The sequence below is a fragment of the Salvelinus alpinus genome, chromosome 35 (assembly GCF_045679555.1).
Source record: "Salvelinus alpinus chromosome 35, SLU_Salpinus.1, whole genome shotgun sequence".
NCBI lineage: Eukaryota > Metazoa > Chordata > Actinopteri > Salmoniformes > Salmonidae > Salvelinus > Salvelinus alpinus.
In genome coordinates, this window is record NC_092120.1 from 17,664,476 (window position 1) to 17,682,008 (window position 17,533).

At 41.6% G+C, this 17,533-nt stretch overlaps 1 protein-coding gene and 2 long non-coding RNA genes across 3 annotated transcripts in view; 2 read left to right on the forward strand and 1 right to left on the reverse strand.

Moving 5' to 3' along the window:
* Nucleotides 1–957: 957 nt before the first annotated feature.
* Nucleotides 958–14,321, reverse strand: LOC139564558 (uncharacterized). The gene is made up of 3 exons (XR_011672777.1): nt 13,926–14,321; nt 13,378–13,514; nt 958–1,217 (listed from the first exon to the last, which is right to left on the reverse strand). It is a non-coding gene; the product is annotated as an uncharacterized lncRNA (long non-coding RNA).
* On the forward strand, nt 11,370–13,376 carry LOC139564560 (uncharacterized). The gene is made up of 2 exons (XR_011672778.1): nt 11,370–12,208; nt 12,435–13,376. It is a non-coding gene; the product is annotated as an uncharacterized lncRNA (long non-coding RNA).
* Nucleotides 14,322–15,651: 1,330 nt separating the features above from the next.
* LOC139564549 (MAP7 domain-containing protein 1-like) overlaps nt 15,652–17,533 on the forward strand; it is a 68,010-nt gene continuing 66,128 nt past the window's right edge. Inside the window, exon 1 of the mRNA XM_071384158.1 lies at nt 15,652–15,726. Within this exon, the coding sequence (XP_071240259.1) occupies nt 15,699–15,726 (28 nt within the window). The 5' untranslated portion in view covers nt 15,652–15,698. The remainder of the gene's footprint in view (nt 15,727–17,533) is intronic.

Here is a 17,533-nt window from a genome sequence, read left to right on the forward strand (position 1 = left end):
GACGCACAACAATTCATAAATGTGCTGACCAATGGAGGTTCAGGACTACTCTATCAGGCCAGTAGGAGAGGAGAGACAATCCAAACATTCAGCTGCAACCAGAGGTCAAAGGAAGGAGGTGCCATTCTCTCATTTACTTTTCCTTCTCTCTGCCTCTTTCTCTCTCTCTCTTTCTCTCTGGTTTGTCATGGTAATGAAGGCACTGAGGGAGGCTCTTTAACCTGCTGCTGAGGGGGGTTGTGTGTATGTGAAGGGGGGGGGGGGTCCGATGAAATGAAGCGATGCAGTCATATAAACATGGAGTGCATTGTAGCAGAAGAAGGATGGAGGGAAGAAGGGGGTAGAAAGTGGGTATGGCGTGGGACCCGGAGGACAGGCACGGTGGACTGAGTGCATGGAGTCATGGAGGCCCACGTGTTGTGGAGCAGTCTGGTGTTCGCCTCCGGTACCCTGTTGCCCAACAGACAACACGTTCGGCGTCGCATTGTGTCACCTTAGTCTGAACTGTGTGTCATTTTTTTCCACTTACATAATGCTTTACTTAGTACGGTACACCCTTACCAAAAAAACTGGCTTCTGGCAAACAAATTTGCGGAAAACTCATATTTTCACATGCAAATTAGTTTTGCTGCAAATTTTGGGAAACTTGTGGCGAACATTTTGTTTACTGCGAACTCAGTATGAATGTGCAAATTAGATCAGGTTTTTCGTTACTGCATGTTAAACAACATTGAAATATATGTAAATAAACCGAATCACATAACTTTAAATTGACTTACTTAAAAAAAAAAAACTAAACATACTAAATGTAGTAAATATACTGTATATATTTACTACAACATACATTCAATGTCTTTAACATATAAACATAAATTCAATACAACTTGAAATCATCAGCATGGTAATGAAGAAAATAGCAAAGACAAGTAAATGGTTTAGTCTTTTTATGTAGCTTCAACATTTACATGAGAGAAGTGTGAACACTATGGGGATGTTGACCTTAGGGTGTTTAAATGGACAACTACAGAATGATTTAAATGTGCCAAGTGATAATTGAGCAATAGATTAACCAATGGAAGTTTAAAATAGAATGAACAAAATATGAATAATTAAAACAACAAAAACTAAATCAAACCCATTTCAGAACTATTGTCTTTTTGAGTGAACTTCGAAGATGGCGGCCAAGTCCTTCATCCAAAGCTTGTTGAATGCATGCACTGAAACAATCAAAACAAAACAAAATTAGGATACTGAAAACAATTACTGAAAAATATTTATATTTTGGCATCTTAAAAGGTAGAAATTGAGTTATGCCTAATATGACAATTCATATTATAAAAATATATATATATATTGTTACTCTAAAAAATGCTTGGTTAAAAATTACCCAATTTGGGTAATTTCGACAACCCAGCGCTGGGTCAATATTGGATAAACACAGAATTTGGTTCATTCAACCCAGTGCCTTGGGTTGAGGGCTTGACCCAACTGCTGGGTAAATTAGACTATATTACTGGGTTAAAACAACCCAGTGTGTTGGGTTGTGACATAAACCCAGCAAATTGGGTTGGTAGATTGACCCAGCTGCTGACTAACCAGGTTTTCCTTAGGCAGTTTGCCTGTGCATAGCTGTATTCCTGTCACGTTGGTATAAAGGGATCGGGAGACAGGCGCAGGAATGCGTAATAGTTTTTTTTATTGACCCAAATTACAACGTGGCATGTAAAGGCACAGGGACGAAGACCAAACAAACACATATACAAAACACAGGGTTGAGACCCAAACAAAAGAGCGAGGAGTACCTTGAATAAATACACAAGCGCACAATGATACCACACGGGACGAGACCCGTAATCATCTGTACAATACAAGTGGCACGAAAGCCAAAACAACAAGGCACAGGTACTCACAGGCACAATGGACATTGGAACAATAATCGACACGACAATGGTGAACAAAGGGCACACTTATACAGTTACTAATCAGGGGAGAATATGGGGACCAGGTGTGCGTAATGACACAGTTCAGTTCCTAGAGGCCGGTGAAGTAGACCTCCTGAAACTGGTGCTCGGAATGAGCAACAGTACCGGAGGGATCCGTGACAATAATCCCCCCCCCCCCCCCCAATGCGCCAGCAGCGGGATGACACCGGCCTCGAGGACGATCACAGGAACGCAGTGCGGGTCGATCAGGACCCGATGCAGCTGCCGAAGTTGCGTCGTCAGACGGGCCAGTTGCCTCTGCTGAAGTTACGTCTCCGGACGTACCAGTCGCAGCGTGGTCGGACGGGCCATTCCCACTGTCTCCCTTAATGGTCGATTATCCTGTCACATTGGCATGAAGGATCAGGAGACAGACGCAGGAATGCGTAATAGTTTAAAAAAAAATATTATGGCGTGCCATGTAAAGGCACGGGGGACGTAGACCAAACAAACACGTAACAAAAACACAGGGTTGAAACCCAAGCAAAAGAGCGACGAGTACCTCAATTAAATTACACGCGCGCACAATGATTAACACATGGGATGAGACCCGTAATCATCTGCGCAATCCACAAGGGCACGAAGCCCAAAACACATAGCACAGGTACTCACACGCACCAACGGACATTGTAACAATAATCGACCCCCCAATGGAATCCAAAGGGCACATGTATACAAATACTAATCAGTGGGAATAGGGGACAGGTATGCGCAATGAAAGTTCCGGAGCAATCCGTGACAATTCTGTTTCTTTTTATCCTAAGAAAAATCCATAGTCCTTGCCGATGACAAGAATACCCATGACATGCTTGAAAATATGAAGAATGGTACTCTGTGATGTGTTGGATTTGCCCCAAACATAATGCTTTTTATTCAGGACATGAAGTTCATTTCTTTGCCACATTTTTTGCCGTTTTACTTAAGTGTCTTATTGCAAAGAGGATGCATGTTTTGAAATATATTTATTCTGTACTGGCTTCCTTCTTTTCGGGTTAGTATTGCGGAGTAACTACAATGCTGTTTTAATGCCACCATTGGCCTCATGGTGAAATCCCTGAGTGGTTTTCTTCCTCTCCAGCAACTGAGTTAGGAAGGACGGCGGTGTCTTTGTAGTGACTGGGTGTATTGATACACCATCCAAAGTGTAATTAATAACTTCACGATGCTCAAAAGGATATTCAATGTTTGCTTTTTTGATGTTTACCCATCTACCAATAGGTGTCCTTCTTTGCGAGGCATTGGAAATCCTCTCTGGTCTTTGTGGTTGAATCTGTGTTTGAAATTCACTACTCGACTGAGGGACCTTACAGATAATTGTATGTGTGGGGTACAGAGATGAGGAAGTCATTCAAAAATCATGGTAAACGCTATTAATAAGTCCATGTAACTTATTATGTGACTTGTTAAGCACATTTTTTTAAATACAGTATATAAACTATTTTGACATTGTGGAGCGTTGTGTGTAGGCCAGTGACGACAAAAATTGCAATTTTATCCATTTTAAATTCAGCCTGTAATACAACAAAATGTGGAAAAATTCAAGGGGTGTGAATACATTTCTGAAGGCACTGCACATTACTAAGGTTGCTGTGTTCTAAGTTGGGAGTCGTTTTACAGCTTGCATTGATGGTATCATGTTTCTATAACTAAATAATTAGATTACAAATAACTGTTAGCAGTTTGTCGGACATTGCCAAAACACAGAAATGTGTTTAGAAGAAATAAATATACACAATATGTAAAACCAGGTCCACTTCGAATGACAGAGATCGATCATGTTGAAATCTAAAGCAGATAGCTTGCTACGGCCCACCACATTCAACAACTTCTAGACAAACACACTGCTATAAATAATTACTTCATTGCATATTTTTAACTGCATTATAATACTGATCTACTTAGTTACGTAATGCGTCGTCACATATGCGATATTTGAGGACATGCAGTAGAAAGTAAAAAAAAAAAAAAGGCTGCTATCCTACTCGAAATGAAATCAAGTGGGTGAGAATAAATTGGCCACGTTAGCTACAATCTGGGCTTGTGTCAAAGTCATCACAGTCAAATGCAAATGTTGACTTCCCACCTGCACCACAGCTTGACAATGTTAGGATGGATGCCATCTTTGGTGTGTTTGTTGAATGCACTGAATGAAGTGTTGGCTTTCAGTTATCTTTCTTTATATTACTGATTAATTTTTTCATAAAACGTAATGCGTCTGCATCCGGTGGTGGGGGTGAAGATCTTGAGGGAGGCTGCACAGAACAAATTCTCCAATAAAAGGAAACCCAGCAAACCGGGAACATTCCCATAACATTAGTGTCACACCCTGACCTTAGAGATCCTTTTTATGTCTCTATTTTGGTTGGTCAGGACGTGAGTTGGGGTGGGCATTCTATGTTTTCATTCTATGTTTTCTATTCCTATGCGTTTGGCTGGGTGTGGTTCTCAATCAGAGGAAGCTGTCTATCGTTGTCTCTGATTGAGAACCATACTTAGGTAGCCTTTTCCCACCTGTGTTTTGTGGGTAGTTGTTTTCTGTTTTGTGTCTGCACCAGATAGGACTGTTTCGTTTCGTTCACTCTCTTTGTTGTTTTTGTTATTCAGTTTATTTATTAAATTTAACATGGACACATACCACGCTGCACCTTGGTCCTCTCCTTCTCCCTTAGAATGTCGTTACAATTAGCTAAGATAAAATACCTTGCTTGGGAACCAAACATTGCAGGTTTAACCCCACATGTGCAGATTGTCAACATATGAAGTGTAAAAAAAACATGGTTGTGTCTGAATGAGTAACTGCTGTTCAAATGTCCTATGAATGAAATCACGTGCAGATTGTCAACATATGAAGTATAAAAAATGTGTTTGTATCATTAAATGCTGTTCAAATGTCCTATGAATGAAAGACAGTCCCCAAATGTGAATTGCCATTAAATCTGGATAAATCAGAATTGAGATGTATTCCAATCTGGTTTAATTTGCATGCTGAGAATGTTGTGGTAATATTAGGTAAAACTTAAATATAACATTTTCGAAATGTTCTTGAAATGTTCCCAGGACCTCGAAGACAAGGTAAAATGTATATTGCGTGAACATCAATGGAATATTATGTTAAACTTAAAACAAATATGCTATAAATGTCATAAAAAAACAGGGAATGTCCTGTGCAAGGGAATGTCCTGTGCAACCTATATGAAAATCACAAGAATATTCTTGTAACATCTCAGACAACTCCCATAACTTAATGAAATGTTCTGGGAACCTTTAAAGAACTTAGACCTGGTGTTCTGTCAACATTCTAACCATATTCTAGGAATGTCCTGTGCAACCTATGTTAAACATTGTATCGATGTCATCACAACTGAGCATATTTTGTGTTTTGGGAACAACTCCCACAACCTAATTAAATGTTTTGGGAACCTTTAAAGAACTTAGTAAGGCTGTTCTGTCATCATTCTTGCAACATCATAGGAATGTCTTTTGCTCCCTGATACAAACATCATCAGCACATGTCTTGTCATGTCCCCACAATGTTCCCACAACCTAAAGAAACGTTCTGGGAAACTTTAAAGAACAGACAAAATGTGTTCTGAGAATGTTCTTGTAATATCAGGTGAATGTTTTTTGCCAACTAAAATAAACATTGTAAAATCCTCCGCACAACTGGACAGTGTTCGTGTTTTGGGAACATATGTGTCATCTTGGCATAGTTTCAGAACAGATGTTGTTTGGAATAACTAGCTAGCTAAGGACTGGTTATTTAAGTTTGAATGTCAAATCAAATGTTATTTATCACAGGCACTGAATACAACAAGGGTAGACCTTACAGTGAAATACTTGCTTACAAGCCCTTCCAAATGATGCAGAGTTAAAATAAGAAAAAGAAAAACAAGAGAAATAAAACACAAGAAGGAAGCTATATATAGGGAGTGCAAGTACCATATCAATGTGCAGGAATACGAGGTAGTAGCAGCAGTGTATAAAATTAGTGAATGTGTACATGTGTTTGTGTAAGAGTGTCAGCGTGAGTGTGTGGATAGAGTCCTGTGAGTGTATATGGAGTTTGTGCAAAATAGTTTCAGTGCAGACAGTCCGGGTAGACATTTCATTACGGGGGGAGGGTGTAAATGTCCATGGGGGGAGCAGTGGGGGAGGGGTGATGGAGGCGGGGAGAACAGGCAGTGGCTCAGGTGGATGAGGTCCCTAATGATTTTCTTGGCCATCCTGCGATGGCCATCCTGGTGTTATAGGTGTCCTGGAGGGCAGGCAGTGTGCACCCAATGGTACTGTACATTTGGCTGAGCGTACCATCTTCTGTAGCGCCTTGCGGGCGGCAGTGGTGGAGTTGCCATACCAGGCTGTGATGAAGCCTTACAGTATGCTCTTGATGGTGCTACTGTAGAACACTGAGGGCCCTCAGGGTCAGGGCAAATTTCTTCAGCCTCCTGACGTTGAAGTGTCACTGTCGTGCCTTCTTCACAACGGTGTCTGTGTGGTTTGACCATTTCAGTTCCTTGGAGATGTGTACGCCGAGGAACTTGAAGTTTTTGACAGTCTCAACGGCGGCCCGGGTTGATAAAGATGGGAGCATGCCCAGCCTGGTTACTCCTGAAGTCCGCAATCAGCTCCTTTGTTTTGCTGACGTTGAGGGAGAGGTTGTTTACCTAGCACCATGCCGTCAGAGTGCCTACCTCCTCCCTGTAGTGCGTCTTGTCATTGTTGGTAATCAGGCCTACTACTGTCGTGTCGTCAGCGAACTTGATGATGGAGTTGGAACTGTGAGGCCACGCAGCCGTTGGTATACAGGGAGTACAGGAGGGGACTGGGAACTCACCCTTGTGGGGCCCCCATGTTGAGCATCAGTGTGGAGGAGGTAGTGTTCCCTACCTTCACAACCTGGGGGCTGCCCGTCAGGAAGTCCAGGACCCAGTTGCATAGGGAGTTGTTCAGACCCAGGGCCATGAGCTTTGTGGTGAGCTTAGAGGGCACTATGGTATTGAAGGCCGAGCTGTAGTCAATTAACAGCATCCTCACATACATTCCTTTTGTCCAGGTGAGTGTGGGCAGTGAGCAGTACAATGGCGATTGCGTCGTCTGTGGATCTGTCGGGCGGTAAGCGAATTGGAGAGGGTCAAGTGTGTCTGGAAGGGAGGAAGTTATGTGGTCTTTGACTAGCCTCTCAAAGCACTTCATGATGACGGAAATGAGTGCTACAGGTCGGTAGTCTTTCAGTTCAGTTACTTTCCCTTTCTTGGGCACGGGGATGATAGTGGACATCTTGAAGCAAGTGGGGATAATGACTTGAGTTAGAGAGAGATTGAAAATGTCTGCTGGTCTGCAGCTAGGTTGCTGTCTGGGCCGGCAAGGGTTAACACGTTTGAAGGACTTACATACGTTCTCCATGGAAACCATAAGCACGTAGCCCTCGTTGTCCTCAAGGGCTCTCCTTGGCAGCTCAGAGTCGTCGTTATGCTCGGAGCATGAGAAAAAGGTGTTAAGCACGTCCTCTAGGGCGGCATTGGTGTCTGCGACATGATTGGTTTCTTTTTGTAATCCATGATCGTTAGACGCCCCTGCCACATACGCCTCGTGTCCGACCCGCTGAATTGTTCCACTTTGTCCCTATACTTGTGTTTCGCCATCTTGATTGATCTGCGTAGGTAATATTTGTACTGTTTACCATACAATTGTCCCCAGTCACCTTGCTATGTTTATAAGCAGCATCTCTCCTTCAGTTTCACAACAAGGCTGCCATCAATCCACCAGTGGAGGCTCCTCAGAGAAGGAAGGGGAGGACCATCCTCCTCTGTGAATTGAATAAAAATATAAATAGTGAAACATTAAAGAAGTTATCCTTTTTAGATAAAACTATACTAAATATATTCACGTCACAGCAGCACTCTGTAGAGTAGCACCATGGTGTAGCCAGAGGACAGCTAGCTTCTGTCCTCCTCTGGGTACATTGACTTCAATACAAAAACTAGGAGGCTCATGGTTCTCACTCCCATTAATAGACTTACACAGCAATTATGACAACTTCCTGAGGACGTCTTCCAACCTATCAGAGCTCTTTTTTTGTTTTGTATTCAAGTCAATGTACTCAGAGGAGGATGGAAGCTAGCTGTCCTCCAGCTACACCATGGTGCTACCCTACAGAATGATGTTGAGGCTTTGCAAAATAGTGTGTTTTAATCAATTATTTGGTGACGTGATTATATTTAGTGTAATTTATTCTAAAAAGGATAACTTTAAGGTTTTTAAAAATGTTAATCATGAAATTCACTGAGGAGGATGATCTTCTCCTTCCTCCTCTGAGGATCCTCCACTGCCACAGTGAAACTTTATTCCGTGAGGAACTATACCTTATCACGGAGTGACATTTCACTGTGGTCACGTGGGTTGTATTGGCTTACGGATGTAAAAATCCCTCAAAATATGGCGTTGGAGACCATTCAAATTAGCCCCAAGGTTGCTTGTTAAATCTTGTTCATTCTCTCAAACTAAATACCATGACTGTTTTCTCATTAGCTGGGAATGTTATTTGATATGTCCGATACAACATAATTTGGTCGGTATCATTACCAAGCTACTGCATATTCCTTAAAAATATACATTTCCTGTGCAGAGTGTGCTATTAGCATCGCTAGCATTCACTGGTTGAAGACAAAGTCACTTTTGAGTGTAATGACATGAATATATATCATTCACAACATTTTGACGGGAGTTATAATCCAGTTATAATACCCCCCAAAATGTAACTATGGTGTATCAATATTGCTTTAATTCAGGCTTGGCTGAACTGCTTTCAATTGGGAAAGATTGGCCCGTACCCCGATTCCGTGATTTTCATTGAAAACGTTACTTCCCCATGTGGACCTATGAAAAAGGTATTGACTCCAATTGAAAAAAAATTGTTAGCATTCTAATTGTCATGATAGCTGATGCTAAACAGATTAGCATCTCCTATTTTCTTAGAGTATTTCAGATAGCATCTATGCACGCGGTACTTCCGCATTCCACTGGGCCAGCTTGCCAACTCCCTGTGCTACTGAAAGCTAGCCCGGTCACCAACTGAAAATGTTGGTATGGAGCCTTGTGATTATATGCTCTTACAGGAGTGGACAATTGCAGTCCTCGAGGGCCGGATTGGTGTCACAGTTTTGCCCCAGCCCCAGCTAACACACCTGACTCCAATAATCACCTAATCATGATCTTCAGTTTAGAATGCAATTTGATTAATCAGCTGTATTTGCTAGGGATGGCGAAAAAGTGTGACACCAATCAGGCCCTCGAGGACTGGAGTTGCCCACCCCTGCACGGTCTTACACATAGCATAGAATGTGAATTATAGGATATTTAAGCTTTCATCTCACAACATAAAAAAGTTAACATTACTAGAGACACGTTGCACTTGATTGTTCCGGAACACTTCCAGAGGTGGGCAGCCAGAGCAATATCAGGACAAAATGGGTATTTTGCATGTCCAGACCTGTCATTTAAAAGCAAACTCATGTGTTTGGATGACTCAGCTCGTATGTATCTGTCAGGTCTTAACATGCTCAATGGACTGCTATTGTGGAATTATGCTTATCATTTTCAAAGGCATTGTACAAACATCAGCGTCTGTTGCTAGTAAGTATTTCAGGGTTGTATTACAGGTTATAACACACAATAAAAAAAACATTTAACGAAACACTTATTCTGACCGATAGTTTTGTATAGCAACAATTGTGCAATTGATGCTTTTCAGGTTAGCATGAAAAGAAATTCAGACACCACGAAATCCAGCAGATAGGCTGACAGCTAACTATTGTCTTGACCAAGCTTCCTTGATGCTACTCTACCCACGCATCACAGAAAGCATTGGCAACATTCAGAGATAGCATGTTCAGTAGACTACGAGCTGGCTCGGCGTACGCTCTCCTGGGACATTCTGGACATTCCTGCTATTGTTATTTCATTAAGGGGCCATGGATGACCTCGGCCATTCACAGCAGCTGACCTTCAGAGTCCAGACTCATTGTGTCGGTGGACACTAGGCTCTGTGGAATAGAGACCAGAATAGGTCTGTGGCCACTGCACTGCGCCCTCTAAAACAAGTACCCTCTCACCCACTTGCACACACACACACACACACACACACACACACACACACACACACACACACACACACACACACACACACACACACACACACAGCTATCTGAAAAAAAATGTTCTTCTCAAAATGACAGCATTTTTTAACTATCTTCTGGCCAGGGTTGGGGAGTAATTGATTTCATGTAATCAGTTACATGTAATCTGACAAAAAAAAACTGTAACTGTAATCAGTTTCATTACCAGTGAAAATATTGTAGTTGGATTACAGATACTTTTTGAATTACTTTTAAATTCAGAAAGGATGTTTGAAAAAATACATTATGACACCTTTCTCTTTCCTCAATTACATTCTATATAGCATTGGAAAAAGGTGCAAGTTTAAGTTTGTTCTATCTGGGTGAGTCTGACCACAAGTCAGAGACGACTATGATGACACACCAAATGTGTTTGTTGGAACCTTTTTGTCTTCTTTTAGGTAATCCAAAAGTAACTGAAAGAAATATTAAGTTATTGAGCTTGTATAATCAAAAAGTTCCATTACTGATTACAATTTTGGACAGGTAACTAGTAACTGTAACAGATTACATTTAGAAAGTTACCTACCCAACCCTGCTTGTGGCCTATATCGTTACCCATCAGGGACAACCATAGCCAATATGTTCAAAGAGTATAATGCTCAAAAGGGAACTGTACAAAGAAATAATCAGATCAGGTGAGTTTCGAGTGTTATCTGTCTGTAGATAAGTTATCTTGTGCGGCTTTCTTTCATTCTTTGTGGTATCAGTCGCTTTTCAGTCTCCCTGCAAAGGCTCTGCATAATTTCATGGCAAGATCTGTGATCTGTCTGTCTGCTATTATCATGTATCATCTGTATTTTCTCTGCTTTTATATTGTTTGTTTGTTTGTTGTTCATTTGTTTCCTCAGTGATAGTTTCAAAATCTCAGTGCCATTTATTTACCCCCCTATTCCCCAATTTCCTTAATTAACTGCTGGGCCTCAGGCCTTCGCCACTCAAAGCAGTCAGTAGCAATTTATTGAGCGACGTGTGATTGCATGTGTGTGTTTCTGCTTGCTTACTGGCCTGCTTGCATGTGTACTTGTTCCTGTTAGTGATTATGCATGTGTCTGACTTTGAGGGTCTCTCCCTCTCTCTTTGTGTGTTTGGGTGAAGAGAGTGCAGCTGCAACTCTCAAATCAAGCCCTTTCCTGAGCAGTGAGTGAATAAACGAGGGATGAGAGAGGGGAGGGTGGGACCCCTCTTCCTGTGTGCAGTGTGAAGTGTGTGCGATGCAATGAAGTCTAAAGGCGGCTACATGGTTTACGTGCGTAGACTCTTTTTGTTGCGTTACACCCAGAGAAGAAGTCCGCCTTGTGTAGTGTATATCCACTAGGGGGCTTGGGGTAAGCCAGAGTAGCTTACCAAGGAAGAGGGGCCGAGGCACTCTTTTTGACTCTAGCTCGCGACGACGTTTGAACTTCGGGACCTGGTGTCATATGCCTGTTTACGAAAGCTAGCTAGCCACAGAAGCAAACATGTCTCTCTATGAATTGCAGTTGCTAAAGTTTGAAGAGCAAGAGCTTGAACTGCTCTTATTACTCAGGAGGAGAGAAAACTGAAAACCTACAAGAGGGGACGATGGAGAATACAAGTCTCTTGTCCAACCTTTGCAAAGCATTGACGAGGAAAGACATTTTCAATACTTTTGGCTCTCTGTTGCCAGATTTGACAGCTCGCTTCAACGGCTTGCCCCTCACATCGTGTATGCGAGAGAACTCACAGCTTGCCCGTAATTGATGCAGGAAGGCTGTCTGTGACCCTTCGGCTTTTGGCGATTGGCAGCGCACAGCAAAGTATTGTAAGTTAGGAATCTCAACTGTTTGTGTCATAGTCTCGGAAGTGTGCTGTGCCATCATGCATGTCCTGAAGGAGGATTTTGTTGCTTATCCCTCCTTGGCAAAATGGGCTTCACCGTGATCAACTTTGCCGCATAGTCTGGAGCAAGTTCGGCCAGCTGCCGCTACCAAGGCCAGAGTGCTTGCCGACGGACCCAAACACTGAGCCCATATGTCTTTGTGGGAGACAAAGCATTCCCTCTGATGGTAAACCTAATGCAACCATATCCAGGTAAGATATGCTAAATACATGTGACTGTACTGTACATACAGTATGATGTGAAAGTTATGACATTAAAGATGTTGTAATTATATGTCTTGCATAAAACTGATCTGGCATCCCAGTGAAAGGATAAAGGCCTATGTCCAAAGCATAGGCCACGCAATTGTTACAGTACACATTTGATAGCCATCGTGTCGTTGTTCAATACTAATGGAAATAATTATTTTATTCAAAGGTTCTTCGGGCCTTGATGAAGCCAAGAATATCTACAACTACCACCACTCTCAATTTCAAAGAACTGCTTTGGGATCCTTGCTGCAAGATGGAGGATCCTGGAACGAGCCCTTGAGGTTGCCCCACAGAAAGCTGAGACCATTGTGAAGGCCTGCGTGGCCCTCCACAATTACCTTTGCACTACAGACACTGACGACACAGTCATCAACACGCTACACACGCTACTTTATTGCTATGGTACAGTGGTGAGAATGAGTGTCCAGCTGTAGGCAATAAGGACAGACCCCCAATACATTAACCTCATCTACATAGCTCATGTACAGTACAAAGCAGTAGAAGTTTACTGAGTGACTGATTCAGAACAGTAATATTTTAGTGTAAATATCCAGACAAATACATTTGCAGACCTTTTTGATATTTATTTAGGAAAATAGTTCAACGTAAAACAATGTAATACACAGGTGAAAAGTGTAATGAAAGGGGAAATAAGAGAAAAAACACAAAGTAAACAACAGTAACATGAATTAGGAAATAAGTAAATATTTTTTTAAAACATGCTGGTGAGAAGGGCCTGGGCGTTGGGGAGAAGGGTCGAGGAGGTGATGAACCAGGCCGGGGAGAGCGATTGTCACGCCCTGACCTTAGAGAGCCTTTTTATGTCTCTATTTTGGTTTGGTCAGGGTGTGATTTGGGGTGGGAATTCTATGTTCTGATTTCTATGTTTTTGTATTTCTATGTGTTGGCCGGGTATGGTTCTCAATCGGGGACAGCTGTCTATCGTTGTCTCTGATTGGGAATCATACTTAGGCAGCCTTTTCCTCTTTTGTCATTGTGGGAAGTTATCTTTGTTAGTGGCACTATAGCCCTGTGAGCTTCACGGTTGTTTCTTCGTTTCTTGTTTTTGTTGGCGACATTTACTAAAATAAAAGAGAATGTACGCTCACCACGCTGCACTTTGGTCCTCTTCTTTCGACGGACGTGACGGCGATGATGAACCAAGGGGCAATGAACCACCTGTAGATGGGCCATCAGGGCTCAACTCTGTTTCTGGGCTGTCCAAAACACCACCCCACTCCACCACCTACAAGCAGATGGCGAATACATTAGAAAACATTGCAAGCAATCTTAAAATATCTTCATAGGCTCCTTTTGAGTTAAAGTGCTTACTCAAAATAACAGATTTTTTATAAACATCTCAGTCTAATTAGCACACATACACACCACAGTGTCTTATTTCAGATTGTTGAACTAGCCCTGATAATCAGTATGATAACAACACTGAATAATTCCCACTCACAATTTCTCCCATCCAGAAAAGAGCAAATTCCATATGATCTAACTACGTCTAAAAACATAGGATTGGAAACACACACACTGTACAAAAGGACTCGGCTGCAAGACAGAACACAAGCATTTCGCTACACCTGCAATAACATCTGCTAAATATGTGTATGCGACCAATGCAATTAGATTTGATTTGACGAGTACATACCGTATTTGGCATATTATTGGTGTCTGTCTGACGATGTTTCATGTGAACACGAAACCAATCCAGGTGTCAGACAATAGGTGGGACACACACACCAGCGGCAGCCCCACTCCTCATCTCCTTCACCCTTTTCAGATTGCGAACATACCGGTCCCAAATCTTTCTCCATGTTTCTTTGATATCAGTATCAGTGATCAAGTGTGATATCCGTGATATCTCCTTCCAGCTGTTGTCTTTTGCGTGTTTCTCCGAATACAACTGCATCGAAGGGTTGTAAAGCCTCTCGTATGTCTCACCAGTTTGCACAGACGCTTCCTAAAACTTGTGACGAAAAACGACATTGCGACACTGCGCTACGCTCTGTCAGCCCTGTTTGCGAATTCTATGTAGACCCCTTTACATGCAGAAAGCTAATGGAAGCCCTCATGTCAGGCCATTTTCTCCTCTCTACCCCCACCTTGTTTCCAATGGCTCATTACCACCACATGGTAATGCTTTCTATAAGAACATAGGCCTCCTGACTCCTCCAACCGTGTGCTTTCTTCTGGGCCCTTTCATTTTCCTATCACGCTGTCAGCTCAAGCAAATAAAGAGAGAGAACGCCAGAAGTATGCTGCTGTATAGAATGGACCATGGATGAGACTACCTTTAAAAGTACATTGAGGGTGTTCCACCAAAATAAGGTGAGTCAACTCAATGTAATTGAGTCAACCCAATGTAATTCAACCATGGAAGTATTTTTTATTCATTGTTCAAAGCTTCTTTCATAGGCCTACTTGTGTTTCTGTTTTACAGGTGTTCTGGAACAATCAGGTGGCTTCGCTGTTCAGTAGTTGGAACTTCTCAAACAGTGTTTTGCCTTCTTTACCCCAAGATAAATTAGATTTGGGCATTGTAGGAAGACACTTAATCCATTTGGGACGGTGTCTAATCATAATTTGTACTTGTGCCAATTAATCAAATGTTTCTTCCTCAGAGAAGAATCTGGCTTTTTACACACAGTTGCGAATGTGTCATTTTTGTAATCTTGCACAAGACGCCTCTGTATTCATTTGTTATTCATGTACAGTACCAGTCAAAAGTTTGGACACACCTACTCACTCAAGGGTGGCTACTTTGAAGAATATATTTTGATTTGTTTTGCACTTTTTTGGTTACTACATGATTCTATATGTATTATTTCATAGTTTTGATGTCTTCACCATCATTCTACAATGTAGAAAAGAGTAAAAAAAAAAAAAAAAATGAAAAAAAACCCTGGAAAGAGTAGATGTGTCCAAACTTTTGACTGGTACTGTATTTTTGGAGGCCAACTTTATAACAAATGTCACTGACTCCTTTGTGTAGCCTTATCACCAACCATTACTTCAGCGCACAGAGAAACAGTCATACCCATATTCTTTAAGATAGGGTGAGGACTTTACGTCATGCCCTAGGTGTGCAGTGGATCTATCAAGATAATTCAGTTGCAATAAGTTCACTGGCACTACAGGCTGTAGCAAATGTGTGTTTTTCAAAAGATTTATCCAAAATATGAATCCTGTGTGTGACTGCGTGTGTGGGGTCATTGAGAGACAGATGAAAGGATGGGGGGAAGAGGGTGGTGGGGGTCTGAATACCCTGGAAAGAGGGAGTACAAAAGATTAGGTGCATTTGCAGATCTCTTGAAAAGGGGGTTTAAAAAGAAGTGTGCTCCAGCACATAGAATGAAAGGGTGCAAGACTGCTTTTCTCCCTCAAGCTTGGGTTTGAGAGGGCAGTAGAAAAGGCTCTTGAAATGAAAAGGCTTAATCAGCAACTTCCAGGTAGGAGACCATCTAAAACGTTTATATTACTTCTACTGTTATTGTCACAGTTATGTATTATGGGCCTATAGAATGGCCAAATCTACAAACCTTTCTTTAAAAGTGTGTTTTTCTTGTCATCAGAACTGAGATGTTTAAGAAAACTGTGATCAAACCAATGAGTTCCTTTTAGCCTGGTCTCAGATCTGTTTGTGCTCTATAGCCTTGATAACAACCATACGAGTTGGTTATACAGCACAAACAGATCTGGGACCAGATTTCCTTTGCTTCCTGTGCAAAGATTGACACATTTCAAAAAAGCATAAACACAATGTTGTTCTGTGTGCTAAACTCTACACCGATCCTTTAATCTTCTCATTTTTTCTACTATTTCTCTTTTTTCTCTCTGCATTGTTGGGAAGGGCCCCTTAGTAACCATTTCACTGTTAGTCTACAGCTGTTGTTTACAAAGCATGTGACAAATCAAATTATATTTTTTGAAAATGTTACATTTGTTCAGCTACAGTCCATGTGAAACATTCAAGGGTGTTAAAAGGTTTCTTAAGTTGAATAAACAGGATGAAATAAGCAAAGAGTGCTTTTGTATTGTTGATCGAATTGTTCACATGCCATGTCATCCCTGCTCCGCCATGGGTAGTTACAACGCAGTCCAAAGTATGAAAGTATGAAGAGTAGTTTATCACGGAGAGAGCTAATTGAGAAAAGCATTGTTCCTCATTAAATTACCCATGGCAAGTTGCTCTTTACTGTTCTGTGCGAGTACAGAAAAATTGATAGATTGGCAGAAATATTGGGATTACAAAGCCAAAGCAAGGAGCTCTAAAGTGGTAGTGAATAAACCTTTTAAACCTTTGCACTAAACTCCCAAATCTCTCCAAATACTGCATGCAGGGAAGTCATGCTGAAAGGTCTAACTGTACAATGTTCTAGGACTCCAGCTTTGCAGCACTCACAGTAGCACATTCTAGTATACAGAAAGAGAACATACGAAGGCAACCTGTTTTGCCAACACGGTTGTTAGGTTATTGCACTATGCAACATTGAGCTATGAGCATATCCAACCCAGTCTATGTAACATGAGCTCTTATGTTATATCAAATTGATAACATCAAATGTAAAGTATTTGTCCCATTTTTAATAGTAATCTCACATGTTTATAAGCATATTGCTCTCCACTATACATGAACCTATTCCTGACTGCAAGGCAGAAGGATATTAATTCTTAATTTACTCATCTCCTGAAAATGAAACGTCATGATCTTCCCTCGATCCTATTATAGTTTTTTTCTTCACATCAGTCTTCAATTCATCTTCATTTCGTATTTGTGGTAAAGACAGGCAACAGAAAGTGCTTCATTTGCTCCTATTCTTCTCATATCTTTGTAAAAGGCTCTTGGGTATACTACTGGGACCAAATCATAAAACGAATGAAAGATTGTTGAATATGTTTCTGGATTCATCCCAAGCCAAGTCTAACTGAATATCTCTGTTTCCTCTCTTTTCATTTGAAATTCCCTCTTCAAAAAATGTACTGTCAGATATGCAAACAAACAATCAAGCATGTGCACAGACACACACACAAGCCCCCTGCTCCCCAGCACACACACACACAAGCTCCTTTCTAGTTGCAGTGACAGGTGGCTCTTGGGGGTTTGTGCTAAAACGGCTGAACAGCTGCACAAAGGAGCCCCACTGGGTCTTTTTTTTTTGGGGGGGGGGGGTCCCCTCTCAAGCGTGCCGATTACCCCACATCGCAGCCCCCTCCTTGGCAGATGCTCCTTGAAATCCACAGGCAGGGGATAGAGTG